We start from the raw sequence: 22,266 nt of genomic DNA on the forward strand, positions 1-22,266 counted from the left end.
CAGGGAATGAGCACAGCCTCTAAATGAATGCCCTGAAGAGGATGAGTAGGATGGAGCACAGGTCCGCACGCCTCTTGCCTGAATCACTGCACTTTTAGAAAAGATGAGTTCAATGCTCCTAGCCCCTGCCTCTTTCTGCACATAAGATAATGTCTGGCAGGATTAATGACTATGACTTTGTAACCTATAAGCAGATGTCCCCTGGCACCCCAAGTTTGATGAGAATCAGCTCTAATGTAACCTCTGAGCACATCTGATGTGAATTCTGACCACATTTGATGTGACTTCTGAGCACCTGCAGAAGCTCCACCACCTGTGTATAAGCTGTGGGCTGAAACACTGCTATGGAACAGTCTAACAGAAACTCTCTGAAAGATTCTGGGATTGCAATCTTCAGAAAGGCTCACTATATAAGACTAACTTTAATACTTTAAAATCTTGGGTTTCTTTCACATACATGCAAATCTACACATATGCAGATGTACACACATGCACACAGACACATACATGCATAGACATGCACACACAAAAACATGCATGCGCATCTCCAGACAGTAGCAGAGATGGTTCTTTGCCCAGCAAAGTTTTATGGGTCCACATCCATAACGTAGTGCTAATGCTACAAAATAGCCATCCAAATGCATTTTCAGGTTCCCTTGCATTCACTGGGGTGTGAGGACTGGTTCTCACGAATGGAATATGAGTGGAGGAGGTGTGTGTCTTTTCTGGTTAATACCATTCACACGTGGGTGTACCTCTGTCTTTCCTCCATCCATTGCTTGATGGTCTCTTGGAATGAAGCTCTAAAAGCTAAGAAAAAGCAAAAGCCTCTTGAACGTCTAGCAGTAAAGACTCCCAAGCAGGGCAACTGAGCAAATCTAATGATGTTGAGTTGGAAATAAGTTTAGAAGCTGCAAGGAACAGATGGGAAGACTGTGTGGCTAGAAATAGATGAATAAGTAGGACAATGGGACCACCATGCTACAGGATAGTGGGGACAGGTGGAGCAACCATTGTGTGGAGACTTCTTGGCGGGAATGTGCAAATGTGCATCTTATCCTCACAGCAATGAAAATCAGTTATGCAGAGGTGTGGCCTGGCTGGATGCACATTCTGCAAAAATGTTCTCACTGCTTTGTAGAGAGTGGATGGAAAACAGGGCTGACAAGGCCATGGGGACACTTGTTTAGAATGCTCCCCCTTCCTACCAGAGAGAGAAGGAAAGGAGCCTGACCCAGGCCAGCGGCTGTGAGAATGGAGTTGAGGAAATAGATCCAGGATACGGTAAACACAATGCGATCTGAGGATGGGGATAGGTTGCAAAGTAGGGCTTAGAGAAGGGGGAGAAAAGAAGGAAGGAAGAAACGGAAGAAAGGGATGGAGGGAGGAAGGGAGAAAGGGAGGGATGAAAGGAAGAATAGAAGGAAGAAAGGAAGGCAGGAGAGAAGTCAGGAGGAAGGAAGGAAGGAAGGAAGGAAAGAAGGAAGGAAGGAAGGAAGGAAAAAAGGGAGGGAGGAAGGAAGAAGTAAGGGAGGGAAGGTGGGAAGCAGGAAGGGAAGGAAAGAATGAAGGAAGGAAAGAATGAAGGAAGGAGAGAAGGAGGCAATGAAGGAAGGAGAGAAGGAAGGAGTAAAGGAGGGAAGGTGGGAACCAGGGAAGGAAGGAGAGAAGGAAGGAAAGAAGGAAGGAAAGAAGGAGAGAAGAAGGAAGGAAGGAGGGAAAGAAGGAGAGAAAGAAGGAAGGAAGGAGGGAAGGAAAAACAGAAGGAAGGAAGGAGAGAAAGAAGGAAGGAAAGAAAGAAGGAAGGAAGGAGAGAAAGAAGGAAGGAAAGAGGGAAGGAAGGAAGGAGAGAAAGAAGGAAGGAAGGAAGGAAGGAAAGAAGGAAGGAAGGAAGGAAAGAAGGAAGGAAGGAAGGAAAGAAGGAAGGAAGAAAGAAATCACAATCTACTTTGTGGCAACTGCTACACATAAGTCCTGGTTGTTGCCATAGCTCTCTGGATCAATACTGAGCATCGCTTCCCTGTCCGTAAAATAATGACCTTGGAGCCACTCCTCACCAGCCTGCTCTTTTCCAAGCATCCTTTGTAACTTTCTCATGGAACATGCATTCACAGTCCCTCCCCAGTCCCAGTTTCCCACATTAAGCTGCAGTTCAAGGCTGGCATGATTCTCCAGATACCCATTCCATGGCAACGCACATCACCTGTATGTAACTGATTACATTGACCACTACATTTCACTAAGGGATCACTGCATTTGCATTGGGGAATGAAGGTGGCTTAACATTTAAGTGGTAACGTTTAAAGTGTGGGTTCCTATCTTACTGATTGGGTGCTCAGATTTCATCCAAGGCAAGATGAATAAGTCAATATAAGAACCTTGGAGAAAGGAACGTCTCCAAAAAGATGAAAGAATGTGCAGCCAGGAGTGGTCTGCTCTCCTCTCTTCTTACCTCTGGATTTTGCATCCCATTCCAAAAACCATCTCATCTCACAATCACAGGTCCACGGATTTCCCTGCAAGTAAAGATTCTCCAGAAGCGGCATGTTCTGAAGCATGCTGGCAGGAAGAGTTCTAATCATGTTCTCCGCTAAGTAGAGGTGCCTTATGGTGGAAAGTCTGAAATAATCCAGAAATGTGAACGTGGAGAAGGTGCTGGGGTGCAGCTGGTGGAGCAGATTTCCTTCCAAATGGAGTAGCCTCAGGGACGTTAAGCCGTTGAAAGCCTGTGGGTGGATAAACTCAATCTTGTTGTGGTCAATGTGCAGCCTCATTAAGTTAGAGAGACCCTGGAGGGTCTGTCCTGTGATCACTCTCAGCTTGTTGTAGCTGAACTTGAAAACCTACAAGGGCAGGGGAAAACAAAACAAAACAAAAGGATCCTGTTTATAGTTTAAAAGCCACAGCCCCAAACAGAAACCAGTACAAAGGGCTAGAGAGTAATAACATGAAACTTGCCTTTCATGTCAAAAAATAGCCATTTTATTGATCATTAAGGAGAATGACATAGTTCCCATTCTTTATTACTGGTCTTAGAGGATGCAATTAGTGACACTTATAAATGCCGCGGGTTTACCTGAAGAGAGCTGAGGTCTCTTAAAGCTCCGTCGGGGATGCTTGGGATCTCATTGCCATGAATCATAAGTAACTCCAACTTGGTCAGTCCTGCAAATGAAGTTTCTGACAGGGCCTGTATGCTATTAAACCTAAGGAATAGTAATAATAATTATTATTATTAAGAAAATAAATAGCAAATACTTAACTCCCACATGGGAAACATTCTCTAGCCTGCCCAAGAGCAAATTAGTACAATGGTGAGTCTATTTATGTATTTATTTATTTATGACAATCTTACTCCGTCACCCAGGCTGGAGCGCAGTGGTGCAATTGTAGCTCACTGCAGCCTCCACCTCCCAGGCTCCAGCAATCCTCCCACCTTAGCCTCCCAAGTAGCCGGAAGTACAGGAACAGGCCACTATCCCTGGCTAATTTTTTTTTTATTTTTGTAGAAACAGGGTCTTGATATGTGCCCAGCCTGGTCTGGAACTCCTGGCCTCATGTGATCCTCCTGCCTGGGCTCCCAAAGTGCTGGGATTACAAACATGAGTCACTGCACCTGGTCATGAAATAGTGATTCTGAGGTTATAGGGGTGCCATTCCGAAAGATGTTTATCCCTTTGTGTCCCTATCTCTGGGGTCAAGAAGAAAGTGACACATATTTATCTGTCTTCGTTCTGTTAAGGAACATTCACAGAGAACTTCGACTTGGAATATGCTAATGCAATCAGGAGGCTATTTGGTGTCCATCAGTAGGATTTAGAATTCAACATGAGGCTGTTCCACATGTCTCTGTCTTGGAAACTCTGTGCTGAAGTGACAGTAATAAAAAGGGACACATGGCTAGCAGGGACGGGCAAATCCACAGCACTGGAATTTGCTTTGCATATGGCAAGAAAGGAGAGAGCTTCACGCTAAGGACCAAATAGAAACGTTGACCACAGACACCGACAGTCTTATTTCCCATGGACAGGTTGCCATGTCTGATGGATGATCAAAGTTACTTGTAGACACGCTAGGTTTCTTTTTTTGTTTTGTTTTTTCCTGTAACCTGTCCTCAAGAGGAGTTCTTTTTGTTTGAAATGTTTGGTATTTTGTTGTTGTGTATATAATTGTCAAGATACTTTCTTGACCAATTTAGAAATTTCTCATTGCCGTATTGGTAATAGCATGCAACAATGCTTAAACTTGACCCCTGGATAAACAATTTGAAAAATGAATAGAGAAGCCTGCATGCTGTTACCATAAATCACTGTTTCTGCTGAGATATAAAACATCTAGCCTGATATCATCCATGCTTCTCCTTGTCACTTAAATAAAAGGAAATCAATTAGCAGAGAACATAAGTGAATAGCTCATAGCTAAATGCAGCAGAGGCTAGCATGGTCCAATTTTCTCATACTCATATGTGCCCAAACCTGGACTACAATTCCAAAGTCAACAGAAACACCAGGTTAGATGTGACTCCCCTAAGACCCAGCCTTAGGAAGCTCCTTTCAGCTACAAATTTTTGAGTGCAGGAAATTTATAAGCTCTACTTTCAAAAACCATTCACCTTGATTGCATCAAACTTTTCAAAGACCTCCTTTCATAATTGCATTCTTCTCTTTAAGAACAATTTATGCAAAGAAAACATCAGATGGAATTAAATGCATCCCACCTTATTGAAATAATGTTGTATGGATTCAATATGGCATATGGGGAAAATATAGTAGAAGATGATCCTATTTCCTGTTCATCATTTTGACTCATGTAGTCAATGAACAATCATATATAGTGGTTCTCTCTTCTTGATTAGATGACGTTTCCACTCTTCTTTTTAGTGTATTCCTCCAGTGTGTTGTCAGCTAAGCTCTGCTTTATTTAACACTGGTGAGAGGTAAAATATTAAAAGAATTGGGCTCATAGCTATTTGTGTACCTTATGAACATGCTTTGGATTCCATAGAAGGTGGGAAACTTAGCTGGAATTGAGCCTTGTCCTCTTTGTATTACTTTTTGCCCATTATCACCTAAACCCCATGAAGCAGGCTAATTTTCCACAGCAGAAACTGAGATTCAAGAAAGTTTCCAGGCTGGGCATGGCGGCTCATGCCTGTAATCCCAGCACTTTGGGACGCTGAGGCGAGAGGATCACTTGAGTCCAGGAGTTCAAGCCTGGGCAACATAATGAGACCTAATCTCTACAAAAAATACAAAAATGAGTTGGGTGTGATGGTGCATGCCTGTGGTCCCAGTTACTGGTGAGGCTAAGCAGAGAAGATCACTTGAACCCAGGAGGTCGAGGCTGCAGAGAGCTGTGATTATGCCACTGCACTCCAGCCTGGGAAACAGAGCAAAACCCCATCTCAAAAAAAAAAAAAAAAAAAAAAAAAAAGTGAGAAAGAGAGAAAAAAAAGAAACTTTCCAAAATTTTCAAGGAATAGGAAAAAAGGAGGGTTAAACCACGCAATGTTCCATTCCAAAGTTTTTTTGCCATTACCTAGTGGTATTTTGGTCTTATTAAAACAAGATGGGAACTTAAATATTCCACAAACAAACACAGTAACAACAATAATGTCCCCATTACTGAAGAGGAGACTCACAGAAGACATTAAATGCATTCAAGAATATAGTCAGTGAGAGTGAAATCCAGGCATCGTGAGATCAAAGCTTCAACCTGCATTCAGACACTGTTAACTGAGGTGGGAGAAGCTGTCAATATCAACTTGACGTTGTATTTTATTTAGTGAATTCAAATGTATGGAATCATGTTACAAAACTCCCCAAAACATAATGCTGCAAAGATAAGTGAAATTCAAGGGCATGAAGTTTTATTTCATGTTAAGGACCATGAACCTCCTCAGTGGGTAAAATTCCACATAAGAGAAGAAAGAGGTGCATTTTTCCAATCATGAGCTCAGCAGTTTCCTGTGGAGTGTAATAAAGGGGAAGGAAGGTGTTGACTCCTGCAAGCTGGGTGGGAACTGGGGGTCCCGGTGTGTAGAGGTGAGACAGAAGCATAGAAAACTCTCTCCTGCTCTCTTGCTGTCTCTCAAGACAGGGTCTGGCTCTGGTGTCCAGGCCAGAGTGTGGGGGCACAGTCTCGGCTCACTGCAACCTCTGTGTCCTGGGCTCAAGCCATCCTCCCACTTCAGCCTTCTGAGTAGCTGGGACTACAAGGACACACCACCACACCTGGCTAATTTTTGTATTTTTAGTAGAGATGGGGTTTCACCATGTTGCCTGAGCTGGTCTTGAACTTCTGAGCTCAAGTGAGCTACCCGCCTCCGTCTCCCAAAGTGCTGGGATTACAGGTGTCAGCCACCACACCTGGCCAGGCCTCATGTTTTGAGGTCAGGCACACTTCACGTTGCCTGCTGGCTATCCCAGAGAAGTTACCAAGCTTTTTGGAAGCTCAAATTCTTCATTAGTAATGTTGCTGAGGATTCTTTTTCCAGAGAGCCATGTGTGGGTTAAAGGACATAATGTCTGCAGCCACTCAGACATTGCTCTGTGTCAAGGACTGCTACAGAGTTTCTGGAGGGAATAGGTACAACAAGGCTGACACCAGGGAGATCAAAGGGAAAGTCACAGCCAAGCAAGACACAAAAAGAGACATGATAAAAATCTGTGAGTTAAAAATGGCAACTAAAATGTAGTTAGGCAGGGGAATAATGAGCAATATATTATATGAATAAAGACATTCAATGAAAACATATTCAGATGTTCAAAAATTTATACATAATACGAATCATGTAAAAATCATACAGGAATCATAATATTCATAAACACGTCCATTCAATGATTCTTCTCAGAGACACTCAAGTGACCAATTTCAGACCTGATTTCAGCTGACTACAGAGTAGAAATCTACCTGATACATTTCTAATTCATTCTTTGCCATGTTATCTTTCAAGGAACTTTGCAGCCTGATTCCATATGTTTCAACTCACTAAATAAAATAAAGTGTCAAGTAGATATTGCTAGCCTCTCCTGCCTCAGTCTCTGAATGCAAGGTGCAGCTTTGGTCTCAAGACACCTGTATTTTACCATAGTGACTGTGTATTCTTGGATGTATTCAGTGTCTTCCATGAGTCTCCCTTCCTCTATAATGGGGACATTATTGTTGCTGTTGCTGTGTTTGCAGGGTTTTTTCATTCCCATCTTGTGGGTAAATGAAGTGCCAGTCATGGATAATGACCATACTAAGTTGCCATTTTTTATTTTTTATTATATTTGTTTTATTTTATTTTATTTATTCATATGAGATGGAGTCTCCCTCTGTTGCCCAGGCTGAAGTGCAGTGGCGCCATCTCGGCTCACTGCAACCTCTGCCTCCCGGGTTCAAGCAATTCTCTGGCCTCAGCCTCCCGAGTAGCTGGGACTATAGGCGTGTGCCTCCACACCTGGCTAATTTTGTATTTTTAGTAGACACATGGTTTCATCATGTTGGCCAGGCTGGTCTCAAACTCCTGACCTCAGGTGATCTGCCCGCCTCAGCCTCCAAAAGTGCTGGAGTTACAGACATGAGCCACTGCACCCGGCCGCCATTTTTATTTTTAAAAGAAGACCTTATTTCTTCTTATTTAGACACAAGCACAAATGATCTAGCACACAAGAGGGGGCCAAGAAAGTCTTACAGGATGAGTTTGCCGATGGCATCCTCAGAATTGTTCACAGGTTTTTGTTTGACTGAAATACCAACCATGAGGAAAAATGTAATGCACGTGAGGGAAAAGCAAAGAGAGTCTAAATCTATGTTTCAGAGTCACCGACTACAGAGTAGAAGTCTACCTGACACATTTTCTCATTCACTCTTTAAATTGATTTTCTGCAAAATCACTATGCAGTGGCAATATTCATTGCTCAAGATGCACACTACAAAGAGGAATGAAGCTCTGACACAGGCTACCATGTGGGTGACCCTTGAAACCTGTTGTTCACTGAAAGAAGCCGTTACAGGTCACCTGTTGCAGTGGTCCTCAAATCCCGGGCCATAGAGCAGTACTGGACCATTTAGGAATCAGGCTGCACAGCAGGAGGTGAGCAGTGGGTGAGCCAGCAAAGCTTCATCTGTATTTATAGCCATTCCCCATTGCTGGCATTACCGCCTGAGCTCCACTTCCTGTCAGATCAGCAACCGCATTAGATTCTCAGAGAAGCACAAATCCTATTCTGAACAGCGCACGTGAGGAATCTAGGTTGTGCACTCCTTATGAGAATCTAATGCCTGATGATCTGTCACTGTCTCCTGTCACCCCCAGAGGGAACTGTCTAGTTGAAAGAAAATAAGCTCAGGGCTCCCACTGATTCTACATTATGGTGAATTGTAGAATTATTTCATTGTATATTACAATGTAATAATAATAGAAACAAAGTGCACAAAACTGTAATGCACTTGAGTCATCCCAAAACCACCCCCTCCCCAACCCTGTCTGTGGAAAAATTGTCTTCCATGAAACTGGTCCCTGGTGCCAAAAAGGCTGGGGACCGCTGATCTATTGTATGATTCTGTGTATATGAAATGTTCAGAATAGTCAAATTCACAGAGACAGAAAACAAAGCAGTGGTTCCCAAAGGCTGGAGGAGGAGACGGAGTAGAGAATGACTGCTTAATGGATATGAGGTCTCCTTTCGGGGTGGTGAAAATGTTTCGAACAAGATAGAGATGATGGGTACACAATAGTTTGAATGTACTAAATGGCACTGAGTTGTAGAGTCTACAAGGGTGAATGCATATCATTTGAATTTTACTTTAAAAAATGGCAAAAACATTGTACAGGTCAGCTTTGTATGTGCCTTCAGGATGTAGTGGGCTCTGAAAACAAGCTCTAATGCTTTTAGAGATGGAGAAGTAAAAGGAAAAATAAGGCAGATGCTATTTGAACTTCCCTAAATATGAAACGATGTCTGCTACAGATTCTACATGCATGGATTCATTCTCCAACGCAATCACAGCTATAATTTGAGCTTTGTGTGTCTACAACTTACTATTCTGGGTGGGTCAACCAAATAGGCAAGGGCTCAGCTCTCTTAGCAAGAAGGATGACTAGAAGGGTAAAAATAATGAAAAAGATCATTTCAGTTAGTTGTAAATTTCATAAGGAAATAATTAAAGCACAGGAAGGAGAGTAGAAGGGGTTTGGTGGGCCGATGTCTAGGGCAGAGCTCTCTGGGGAGCTGAGATTTGAAATAGGGCTTAAGAAACAAAGGGATGTGACCGTGTACACATCTCTTGGGGCAAGGCATTCCCAATGGAAGAAGACACCCAGAGATTTTCATTGCTTTATACAAAAGCCCACTGTTTGGTTTGTTGACTCTGATTAGGAACTTGGTTTGGGTGCTGCCTCAGTGTTTCACTCCATTATGGGTTGACTTACAGTTCATTCACTTTCTTAACTCTCAGCTCCAAGATGCCTCCTTCTATTTCCAGTGATTCATTCTTGGTCCACTTGGGCATGGCCTCATCATTTTAGAAGAATATTCCATGGTGGACAATTAGTTAGCTCTCTGGTTTTTGCTGTTTGCCATAAAGTTCAGAGTTATTGGCCATCTTTCCGTTCCTTAGACTCACCAAACTTGCCCGCTTTATGGCACGGCCATTGATTTGATCTCTATAGAGATGCTGCTCAACATCCTGTAGTGCACATGATGGCCCCTACAACCCAGATTGATTGAGTCCTAAACATCAAGATTGCAGAAATTTGGTAACCTTACCTTAGCATGTGCAAATTTGTCTATCTGTCTCTCTGTCTGTATCTATCTATCTACCTACCTACCTACCTACCTATCATCTATCAATCTATAATCCTCTCTATCTATCTCTCTATCAATCCATCTATCATCATCCTATCATCTATCAAGCATCTATCTATTATCATTTATATATCAATTATATATCTATTCATCCATCATATCTATTTATCTATTATCTATCCATCCATCACATCCATCTTTCTATCTATCAATCATGTATCTATCATCCATCACATCTATCATCTATTATCTATCCATCGTATCTATGTATCTATGTATCTCTGTATCTATCTATCCACCTATCTATCGTCTATCTATGTATCTCTATCTATTCCATCTATCTATCTATCATCATATCATCTACCTACCAACATACCTACTTTTCATCTATCCCTATCATCTATCATCCTATCTAGCTATTATTCTATCATCTACCTATTATCCTATCATCTATCTATTATCTCTCTATGCATCTGTCATATGTCTATTCATCCATCACATATATCTATCTATTTATCTATTATCTATTATTGTTCCATCTATGGCATCTATCTAATATCTGTGTACCCATCACATCTATCTATCATCTATTATCTATCCATCCAAGACATCTATCATCTATGTATCATCTTTCTATATATGTATAGCTATTCTATCTATCTATCATCCAATCACCTACCTATCAACATACCTACCTTTCATCTATCTCTATCATCTATCAGTCTATCATCCTATCTAGCTATCATTCTATCATATCTATCATCTATCTATTATCCTATTATCTATCAACAACCTACCTATCATCTATCTCTATCATCTATCAGTCTATCATCCTATCTATCAATCTATCACTCTATCATTCTATCATCTATCTGTCTGTCTGTCTATTGTCTATCTATGGCAGTAGTTCTCAAACAGGAGTAAATTTGCTTCTAGGGAACGTTTGTCATCATGTGTAGACACTTTTGGTGATCACAACTATGGAAGGGGGTGCTACTGGCATCTAATGGGTGAAGGTCAGGGAAGCTGCTCAAAGTCTTACAATGCACAGGACAACCACATAAAGTAAGGATCCTATCCAAAATGGTAATAGTACCACAAATGTCAGTTATGCTGAGGTGAAGAAACCCTGCTCTAATCATAGATAATCTTTGGGCAGATGTGCTTTCTTTATTGTTATTTAGGATTCTAGATTTAGTAATCTGTCTGGAATGGTGAACACACAGAAGGGAACTGATGTCAGCATCAAAATCCTTTTCCATTTCTTGGATGCTGACATTTCGCTAGATACAGTAAGCAGGGGAAATAATGGTATCAGGTGAGTAGGTGAGATTGTCAGGGACCAGGTTATCTAAGAGCTGAGAAGACATGGGAAGGACTATGTTTTCTTCACACCAAGTGCAAAAGGGAGTGATTGGAGGGTTTAAGTAAGGGAGTGACATGAACTGAAGTATGTGTTAAAACAGTAATGTTGGCCACTACCTGGAGAACGTGTCAGAGCTGGGCAAGAGAAGGAGGCAGAAATGCAGTGAATCCTGCAGAGATATTGAGGGATGTTGGATTCATGACCAGGTGTGGCAGTAAACATGAAGGCACACAGAACATTTCCAAACGTACTTAGAGGAAGAGCCAGCAGGCATTGCTGAGTGGTGGGAGTGAGAATGGGGACAAACTTGGGGGAAGGACTTCTGCTTGGAGGGGAGCAAGTGGGTGGATTCTATCATTTGCTGGATGGCAAAGTCTGGAAGAGACAGGTGTTGGGGAAAGAATTCAAAGCTGTATTTGCCATGGGATGTTTGAGAATTTTGTAAGAATCTAAGGGGAGAATAGGGTTCAAGACCAAAATGGAGACCCAAGATGCACGTTCAGGCAAGACTGGCCAACCAACCAATGGAATAGAGCTCTGGGAGTAAATAATATCACCTGAACAGAGCCCAGAAGAAGGAGGCAGATCTTCAGACAGAGGAGATAGGGTTCTGAGGCTCAGTTTCTGAAGTGGATCAGAAACAGCTGAATGTTCCTCAGCACATTTTACTTCAAGGGTGTGATATGTTTTCCTTTCATAGTTGTGGTCATCAGAAAGGTCTCCAGATGTTGCCAAATGTTCTCCAGGGGCAAACTCATCCATTGTTGCTAACTACTGTCATAGATAGACAGATAGATAGATAGATAGATAGATAGATAGATAGATAGATAGATAGATAGATAGGCAGACAGATAATAGATACAATAGATAGATAATAGATAGATAGGCAGACAGATGACAGATAAATAGGTAGATAGGCAGACAGATGATAGATAGGTACATAGATACATAGATAATATATGGGCAGACAGATTGATAGATGATAGAGATAGATGACAGGTACATAGATGATAGACACGTGATAGATGATAGGTAGGTAGGTAGATAGATAGATAGATAAATAGAATACATGATAGACAGAGATAGATTGATTGATAGAGATGATAGGTAGGTAGATAGATTATTGATAAATTGATGATAGAGAATAGATAGGTAGATTAATAGATGATAGATAGACAGATAGATAGATAGATGGATAGATAGAATAAGTACATCAATAGATAGATGATAGAGATACATGATAGGTAGGTGATAGGCAGACAGATGATACATAGATAGATCAATAGGTTGATAGATAGATGATAGGTATGTAGAGAGATAGATTGACTGATGATAGAGATAGATGATAGGTAGGTAGATAGGTGAGAGGCAGATGCATGACAGATAGATAGATATAGATGTAGATATAGATATAGGTAGAGGGATAGATTGGTTGATTGATGATAGAGATAGATGATAGGTAGGTAGACAGGTAATAGGCAGATGATAGATAGATAATAGAGAGAGAGAGAGAGATTGAGAAAAACATAATGGCTCTTACTAAAGCCATGGATAGCTGAATGTCAAATTTAACCTGAGAAATTTGATGACAACTATCAAAGTGGAGAAGAAGGGAAGATAGGATCAAAGGATCAATACTGGTTCATTTCCCTTCACATCTGAATAAATCCCCCTGTTGGGGAAGGCACCCAAAGTCTGGAACAGGCTCCACATCAGCTCAGTAAACCTGTCTGACCCTGTCATCTTTCCCCTGCTTGTTTGTTGTTGTTGTTGTTTGTTTTGTTTGAGACGGAGTCTAGCTCTGTCCCCCAGGCTGGTGTGCAGTGGCGCGATCTGGGCTCACTGCAAGCTCCACCTCCCGGGTTCACGCCATTCTCCTGCCTCAGCCTCTGGAACAGCTGGTACTACAGGTGCCCACCACCATGCCCGGCTAATTTTTTGTATTTTTTAGTAGAGACAGGGTTTCACCGTGTTAGCCAGGATGGTCTTGATCTCCTGACCTTGTGATCCGCCCTCCTTGGTCCCCCAAAGTGCTGGGATTACACCGCGCCGGGCCCCCCTGCTTGTTTTCAAGGGGCATTAGAGAGCTTGTAGATGCAGATGCCAAGGATGCCAGACGTGAGAATGGGGTAGACATTCTGGAACAGACAGAAGCCTGGGGAATCACCTGAGTACCCCCTTTCAGAACCCGAGGGTATACATGTCCCCTTTTTGCATCCTTGTAAAAATCAGCAGAGAGTCTGGGAAATGAGCACGACACTCAGGGAACAGAATCTAACTGGAGACTGGGATGACCCTGCATGAAGTGCAGTTCCGTGGCTCATTAGCCCTTTGGCTTACATTCCAGACGACCTTCATCACTATTGATTGGCAATCACTGAATATATAACCAACTCTGTGAAACGTTTATGGCAGACAGTATTTGCAAAATTATGTCAAAGGTTCCCGTTAATATCACAAGGCAGAACTTAAAATAGAATAGGCAAGTATGGCCCTTGTTGAAGCTGCAGAAAGGCATCATCAAAACCAGTCTTTTAATCAAGAGAAAAAAAACATTTAAGAGTCTGTAAATCCATCTCTAAGTGGATGCCATGTTGTTGGTTCCTGAAAAAAATATTTGGAAAGCAATTTTCAGAAATGCTTTTAGCTTGTCCAAGCAGGAAACAGCAATGCTGACAAAGAACCCTAAAAACAGCTGTGTGGGAATAGAAGGTTTCGTGAACACTTGGCCAACAATTCCTTATTCCTTGAGAGCCTTATATTTTCTCCAGACTGCTAAAACACAGATCAGTCTCTGAGTTCTATCTGTTAGACATTGCCCTTGCTTCAGTCTTTTTCCCCAAAAAGATGCAAGATGCCAGACTCATTATCTAATTTGAGATGGATTTTTCTAAAACAATGCTACTATGATATTATTAGTGATTTTTTCAAGTAGTATATTAATTCATGTTACAAATTAAACCAGATGGAGGTAATAGATGTTGATACAGTGAAGTGATTCTCTAGGGTTTTTATATTTTTCTTTTCTTTTTAATATTACAGAAAACTGTCTCTAGATATTACTGGCATCAACAGGAAAAAGAAACATTAACAGGTTGGTATGTCTGTTTTATTCCCACGTTAAAGTCAATCTTTATTGTGAGTTGTTTAAAATGAAACCATCAGAAACGGTGCTGTGATTTAGAGGTTAGTTATGTTTTGCTCTCACAAAGTACTTCAGTTTAAAAATGAACGGGAAGAAAAGCATCCCAGAAACTGTAAATGAGATGCAAACAACTTCAGAGGTAATAGTCTTATTGGTGCTATGAGTCTCAAGCCATTAAACAAATCACCTCTTTGGGGAGGGTGCATGCAGGAACTGTCTCCACCCTCATTTCCAGCCTGATAGCCCCCTTCCCAACACCCAACACAAACACGCAAACCTGCTGATATATATATATATATCAGCATCAGCCCCATGCTTTTTAGCGGGTTCTACCAAGTCCTGGCTGATGGTGCCCCCAGCATGGGACCTGCCAAGGTGCCAGGTTTGAGAGACGAGGTGGCTAATCCCAGCAAGTGGGACCATGTGTTAAAATGGTTCATGTATAAAAAACAATTCCTAGACAGAGCCATTTTGCACCCCAAGGGCGGAAGAAAAAGAAGTTACAGTTAAAGCTCCACTTTCTGTTCTGCAAATATCACATGCACCATCCCCCAGGATTCAAACGGGCTTTAGCAGACATGGAACCAACACAAATGCCCACCAATGATAGACTGGATAAAGAAAATGTGGTACATAGACACCACGGAATACTATGCAGCCATAAAAAGGAAGGAAATCTTGTCCTTTCCAGGGATATAGATGAAGCTGTAAGCCATCATCCTCAGCAAACTAACAAGGGGAAGAGAAAACCAAACGCTGCATGTTCTCACTCATAAATGGGAGTTGAACATTGAGAGCACATGGGCACAGGGAGGGGAACAGCACACACCAGGGCCTGCTGGAGGGTGGGGGGTGAAGGGAGGGAACATAGAGGATGGGTCAATAGGTGCAGCAAATCACCAGGGCACACATATACCTGTGTAACAAACCTGTACACTCTGCACATGTATCTTGGAACTTAAAGTTAAATAAATAAATAAAATGGGCTTTAGCACCTCTTCCCTTTTTCTTACTTCCATTACACAAGAAATGTGTCCTGATAAACTACAAGATTGTGGAAAGGGAAGCTGGCTTACATGTTACTATTCCCTCCTCTGGCAACGCCAAGCTGTTTTCCCCAATGAGCTATCATCGTTGTGGTTGGATGTTCAGATGGTCAACTCCTAGAGTCTAACAGCATTTCATTGAGAAACCTATTGAATCGCCTGTTGCCATGGGTTAGGGAAGTTATTATCTTATTCCCTCAACATTTTGTTCTCTTGTTCTACCACTGTCAGTAGGGAAATTTCCATCTTACTCCCTCAATGTTTCATTCTCTGAATCTACCACTGTCAGTAGGGAAATTTCCATCTTACTCCCTCAATGTTTCATTCTCTGAATCTACCACTGTCAATAGAGAAATTTCCATCTTATTATGTCAATGTTTCATTCTCTTCTTCTACCACTGTCAATAGAGGGGAGTTTTTTTTTTTTTAACTTTGTTCTATAAGATGTCCAGGTACATTTACAGTTATTTTGCATTGGCTCAAATCCGACCATTTTATTTTTATTAAAACATCTCCATGGTGGATATTTCTCAAACACTAATTTAATCGATTGTTCTGGGAATAGACGCTAGAAAGTAGCTAATATATTTTGTTGAAGAACTCCAAATGATTGTTGACTATTAAAATTGCAGTTGAGTACCTGTAGATCATAGCAACTAACAGTTAGGTCCATGAAACATTCGTGTGTATAAAATGAAATCAATATATTAAAATTTTACCTGGCACCCCGCATCAAAATATGTTTTAAAAAAGATGTTCATATTTTTAATAGCCAAAATCTGCAGGAATTCTTTTACTGCCTCAAAGTCACAATTCTATCATCTACGTGACTTATAAAATGGCACAGATGTTCTGCTTATTTTTATTATTCTTAAATCGTTGCTGAAGTCTATTTAAATCATCTTCATATGTTTAAGTGTGTGTCTCATTCATTCACCTCAACAATGTATTAAAGAAATGGTATCAAGGGAATTTTTCAACAAACTCTAAGGTTGTTCATGCTGCTCGTTGGAAGACCTCACAGCAGTGGCAGCTGATGGATATACTCAGATAATCATCGAAAAAGCTGCATTTAGCATAACTAAAACGTTTCCTCTCTATTTTGCCCATCTGCAGCTCCATAATTCTCGACAGAGCTACACAGAGGAAATGCACATATGAAGTTAAGTAAATGCACATACAAACATGCAAAACCAGATCAAGACGCACGCACTAACAGTGGAATGGTTCGGGAAGAAGGTGGTACAAACCCCAAATTGATTCTTTCCACGTGTTTAGCAATGCCAGCGGGCACGGAAGCCAGGGATCGGAACGTGCAGTGGACCTCGCTGGGGACGTAGCAGGCACAAGGATGCGGGCAGGCGAGCGCCATTCGCGGATGGCCCCAAAGCAGGATCAGCACCACGGAGAGGGCCCCCCAGTGCGCGCGCTTGGGCATCTTGTCGGGGTGCCTGATTCTCGGATACCTGAGGTAGAACAAGGAAAAGAGATGCGCTTATTCACAGGTAGCACCGACTTCCTGTAGGCAATTTTTAAATTTGAATTGTGCATCAGGGTTTCAAGCTTCCCAGGACTTCACACGATGTGTTGTAGTGATGGTTAAACCATGGGAATTGAGAAAGATGAAACATGATTTTTTCTAAACTTTTCACCATTCACTTTAATCATGACTATAGAATATAGTCTTGATTCTTGGCTTGGATACTATGAGTTGGAAATCTATCTTGCACTCTGTAATTGTGGGTATGAAATAGAGAGAGGAGAGAGCGAGAGAGAGCGAGAGAGAGAAACAAGAAAAAGAGAGGTTTATATTTATGTTTCTATAATAAAAGAAATAATAAAATATTGTGTTTCTGCCTCCAACAACGACTGAGCTATTATATATTGCATATATTTGAATTTAAAACTTCCCAAGAATAGTGTTTATTCTATTCTTTCCTTTAATGATATTTCTCAAATCTTTAATTCTAGCTTCTTGAAGAGCTTAAAGAGGTATTTGCTAGAAGGATATTCATCTTGTTGTTTCTGGGTTTATTTACTATCTTTATTATTATTATTATTTTTGTCTTGGAAAAGCCAGAGAGTTTTTCTGATGATTTAGAGTTGCTGTTAATCGGGGAGGAAGTTTGGGGAAACCTCTGATCATTCAATAAACAGGAAGGGACTGCTTATGAAATACATTCAGGCAAACAGAAAAAAAAATGGAGTTACTAAAAAATGGAAAAGCTCGGGTAAATGCTAGATTGCATCAGCTACTTCATTTAGAATGGCGGTGATCATTTTCTTCGTGCCCTGGCAATGCTTATGTCGTCTAACATTTTTGTCATCTCTTGAATGGCGTTCACTTAAAAATAGTGGCACACATGGAAAGTAAATAGGGATACACAACAAACACGCGCCTGCCCATTCGCCCGGGTTCTGAACGAGCGCGAACTGCTGATTAAAAATTCTAAAACCCAGGCCGGGCTTAGTGGCTCACGTCTGTCATTCAGCACCTTGGGAGGCCAAGGCGGGCGGATCACCTGAGGTCGGGAGTTCGAGACCAGTCTGACCAACACGGAGAAACCCTGTCTCTACTAAAAATACAAACAAACGAACAAAACAAAACTAGCCGGGCATGGTGGCGCATGCCTGAAATCTCAGCTGCTCGGGAAGCTGAGGCAGGAGATTCGCTTGAAGTCGGGAGGCGGAGGTTATGGTGAACCGAGATCGAGCCATTGCACCCCAGCCTGGGCAACAAGAGAGAAACTCCGTCTCAAAAAATAAAAATAAAAATCTAAAACCCTTCCTATAAGAGAGGAGCATCCCAAACCTGTAGCTTTCCCTGCCTTTAAGTGACCTAGAAAATGTTATCCTCTTAAGCCCGGGGGCGCGTCTCCCTTCAGCTGCCCATAAAGAACTGATTGCACACAGGTAGCTTTGCAAAAAAACAACTCCGGGCTCCGCCTCTGAGCGCTGGAACAAACCGGCTCCTGCAGCTCTGCAAAAGTCCTCGGAGTTTCCTCTCTCACCAGAGCCCGGGCTTTCCCCGCCCCTGCCTGCGCGCCTGACCTCGGCGCTGGGCTGGTTCCAAGGGCAGCCGCGCCAGTCCCCAGCGTCCTGTGCCTGCGGGCGGACTTGGCCCGGGCGTTCCAGAGGACTCTTCAGCCCCAACTCCCTGTCCAGCCTCCCTCCGCCCCCTCCCCGGCACCAACCTCTCGGGAGACCCAGGAAACTCGCCCCTAGACAGCCCTAATCCCAGGGACGGGAGGTCGGGTCTCTCCGCCGGGGAGAAAGCGGCCACGCGCCAGTTAGGCCGCCAGAGACTGTCTGCGAATCCCGTCGGGAAGCAGGGGTGGGGGCGTGAGGCCGTCTACTTTCTTCTTGGCCCGGGGCGGACAACCTGGAGTGGCCGGGCGGGCAGCCCTGAGCCCCTGGCCAGCTTCCAGAGTCCGCTGAGTCCCGTCGAGCTGGCTGCGGGCTGAATTACGCGCTTTCCCGGAACGCGGCTGGGGTGACCCTGCGAGTCCCCGCCGCCTGGGACTTGGACATCAAACCCCTTCTATCTGCGTGATGACTGTCCCGGTTTTTTTGCATGGCTCAGCTCACTCTAGGCGTTGGGTTGTCCCCTTTCCAGGGAAAGCCTGGATAAGGGTAGGAGGAAAGAGGCGGGGAAGGAGTGGGGGAAGAGAGGAGGGAGAGGAGACTTGAAGTAGCCACAGCCTGAGCAACTTGGAAAGAGGCTCCTCAAGTGCCCTTTCCCCCACCGATTGCAAGAGCAGAGTGGGCTTCACTTAGGAATTCCGTTGGCAGCTTCCTAGAAACGCAGGATGGCAGGGTTGAAGGTCTCCAGAGAGAGCGAGGGATGGGGAGCGCATTGGGGAGAGGGAGGAAAGGAGGCATGGGATGTCTGGGCTTAATTAGACCTATTCAGTGCATCCTCCTTCAAGATCCGGCTCTCCTCCCTAAGTGATCTTTAGTTACTTAAATTTGCAGGAATTCAGGTATCCTGATTTCTTAGCAACTTCAAACAGTGCTGGGGAACGGTGCAATCTACCTGCATGCAGGTCCTTCACCCCCAGTTTTCCCTTGGGTGTCTCAAATCCCTTCACCCCCTGCGGGCAGACAAGGCAGCCTTGGGGCGCCCTGGCCACCCTGTGTCCTCACCTGTCCGTGGGAAGCCGCCGCACAAGGGAGCGGTGCGCCGAGAGCATCCACCGAGCTGGGGCGCGCGAGTCACGGCCAGGAGCCTGCCGGGGTCATGCCCTTCCCGGGGCCGGCGGTGAGGCAGCTCTGCTTCCCAGCGCTGCACAGCTAGCCGGCGCCCTTTTATTCCCGGCACTGCAAGGCTTCCCCAAGTCCACGCCTCGGCACACCCCCACCCTGCCCCACCCCGGGGAGACGGGGCGCGGGCCCGAGCCAAGGGACCCTGGCCGCGCCGCTCTGCGCTCAGCCTTCTTCTCGCGTCTTCATTGCGCCTGGGCCCGGGTGGGCATGCCTCGCCCACTCCCGTAACAAGAACCGCAGGCGGCTCGGGGAAGGAGGGCTCTTTGTCAGAGAGAAGTCCGGGGACCCAGGAGGGAAGGGCGAGATGCAGGGAGCGCGGTGAGAGCCGCAGTTGAGTCCGCGCTTGGAGAGCGCCTAAGCAGCGCTGGGAACGTTTCCGTTCCTTTCAGGAGAGAGAGAAGGAGCAGGGTTTGCGCTTCTCTCGGCCAGACGGCGTTTTCTCTGGCAGCTATTCCCAGCCCGTGTGCAGGCAGGAGCGGGCTGGCCCCGCCGGCATCCAGCTAGCTGCAGGCAGGGCTGCAACGTGAGAGCCGCTGCCACGCCCTCCCGCCTCTCCGGGACTCCCCGGCGCCCGCCTCCCTCCCCCTGCCAGTCTTCTAGCCTGAAAGGTGGAACGGCTCCCTTCCGGCGTGGGGAGCCTTCGAGGGGCAGGGCGAGGGCTGGGACTTTCGGAGAGTCTGAGGGTATTGTCCGGGGACGGGGCGGAGGGATGGGGGGAGCGACCTGGCGACAAGGCAAAAAGTAGAGGGTGCAGAGGGTAGGTCCCTATTCCAGGAGGCAGAGGAGGAGGAGGGGGCGGTTGTCTGGCTTCCTGGATAAGTCAGACCTGGAATGGTGGGGAGAGGTCAGGCGAGGATCTTCAGTCAGCAGAGCCCACCTGGGGTAAAAACATGGAGCTTAGACAGGTGTGCAGGGCCCGGAAAGGCACCACTGCACCAGTTTGTCGCAGGGTGCACCAGCGACTGCTTTTCGCTGTTCCTCTGGTTAGCCGCATTCCTCTCCCTGAACCAGCATTTTGACAACACGTCCTTAGGGTGAGTGTTTGCCTGTTGTGTTCTTTGATCTACAAAAGACATCTGTGAGCATTAAAAATACATATATATATTTTTACAAGCTCAGTGGTACCATGTACTTGTACAGCAAATCCTGTCTGCTGAGATGCCCCTGAAGCAGGCTGATAGCGTGCGGTATTTATTTATTTATTTGTTTGTTTGTTTGTTTATTTATTTGAGACAGAGTCTCGCTCTGTTGCCCAGGCTGGAGTGCCAGTGGTGTGATCTCGGTTCACTGTAACTTCTGCCTCTGAGGCGCAAGCGATTCTCCTACCTCAGTTCCCCATGTAGCTGGGACTGGAGGCTTACCCCACCACGCTGGGCTAGTTTTTGTACTTTTTTTTTTTTTTTTTTTTTGTACCGACAGGGTCTCATTACGTCGCTTAGGATGGACTCGAATTTCTAGCCTCAAGTGATCCACCCACCTCCGCCTCCCAAAGTGCTGGGATTACAGGCGTGAGCCACCCAGCCCTGCAGGCATGCAGTTTTTCAAAGGCAATGCATGGAAAAAGTATAATTGAGAAGCGTCTGCTCTTTAGGTTCAGAAGTCCTGCCCCACATCTAGCACTCTGTCAGGGGGCTTTCAGGAGGAAGGAAGGAATAAGCCTAAGAAATAAGTTGCTTCCCTTGCATGGAGCCTGGACCATCTTAGCTCCTCCTAAGAAACACAGCATCTGGGAATTCCTCACCACCTGCCTCCCACGCCTAGGGTGGCTTCCACAGAGTTGAGAGTCAGGAAACACTGGTTCACAAATGAGAATTCATTCCTTCTCTAGCTTTCGTTTTCAGTGTGTGTTGACATAGTTCCAGGGATTAGTCAAATAATACCCTTAGGTAGCCTCTTTCTGGGCATGCCCCAAATCCACTGATTAAATTACAAAACAAAACAAAAAATAACTGTCTCTTGAACATGTCTTTACCTTTGTTAATGGTGTTGCCACCATCTCATCAGCTAAACTAGAAACTCAAGTCATTGTTGCCTTCTGCCTCTCTTTCATGTCTTCCTCATAGTCAACTGGTTGCCAAGTTTAGATCCTGATGCTAAGAATCTCTGGGCCCAACGTGCTCTTCTCTCCACCTCTCTCACTGCAGTTGCATGGATATGTCTTAGATTTTGACAAATTCTTCTTCCACCAACTCCTCATTCATCCCTTCCAGGCCATCACTGAGACTTAGAGGGGTGCCATCATCGTCAAATCCAAGACTGAAGTTTTCCATGGGTGGCCGGTGCCATGCCCTGTACTTCCCAGCCTGCCTGTCCCTGGGATCTTCCTTTTGGTGATAGGACTGGCTTGTCGAGAACAGGTAGCACATCCCTGATTTTTGTTGTTGGTTCATGCCACTGTTTTGACAAAGTTCTCCTCAATCTCCATTGTATAGTATTTCCTTACCTCCATGCCCATTTCTAATGTGGGCTTTTTCCTGCATTGTGGACAATCACTTACCTTCTTTTTATGCCATCATAGCTTCTTGACACCTGGAGTATAGCACAGAGCTTGGCATACACTAGCTGTTCAATTGAATGAATGAATGTGTGCATGACTGAGGTTGAATTCTATTAAGAAATGTCTAGATTTGGTCAGGCACAGTGGCTCAC

The 22,266-nt window shown here is 44.2% G+C and overlaps 1 protein-coding gene across 1 annotated transcript in view; it reads right to left on the reverse strand.

Moving 5' to 3' along the window:
* MXRA5 (matrix-remodelling associated 5) overlaps nt 1–19,628 on the reverse strand; it is a 33,768-nt gene extending 14,140 nt beyond the window's left edge. Inside the window, exons 1-4 of the mRNA XM_011962248.1 lie at nt 19,498–19,628; nt 16,602–16,817; nt 3,077–3,206; nt 2,453–2,843 (exon numbers count right to left, since the gene is read on the reverse strand). Of these exons, the coding sequence (XP_011817638.1) occupies nt 2,453–2,843; nt 3,077–3,206; nt 16,602–16,817; nt 19,498–19,544 (784 nt within the window). The 5' untranslated portion in view covers nt 19,545–19,628. The remainder of the gene's footprint in view (nt 1–2,452; nt 2,844–3,076; nt 3,207–16,601; nt 16,818–19,497) is intronic.
* Nucleotides 19,629–22,266: the final 2,638 nt, after the last annotated feature.

Source organism: Colobus angolensis, unplaced genomic scaffold (assembly GCF_000951035.1).
Source record: "Colobus angolensis palliatus isolate OR3802 unplaced genomic scaffold, Cang.pa_1.0 Scaffold587, whole genome shotgun sequence".
NCBI classification, from domain to species: Eukaryota; Metazoa; Chordata; class Mammalia; order Primates; family Cercopithecidae; genus Colobus; species Colobus angolensis.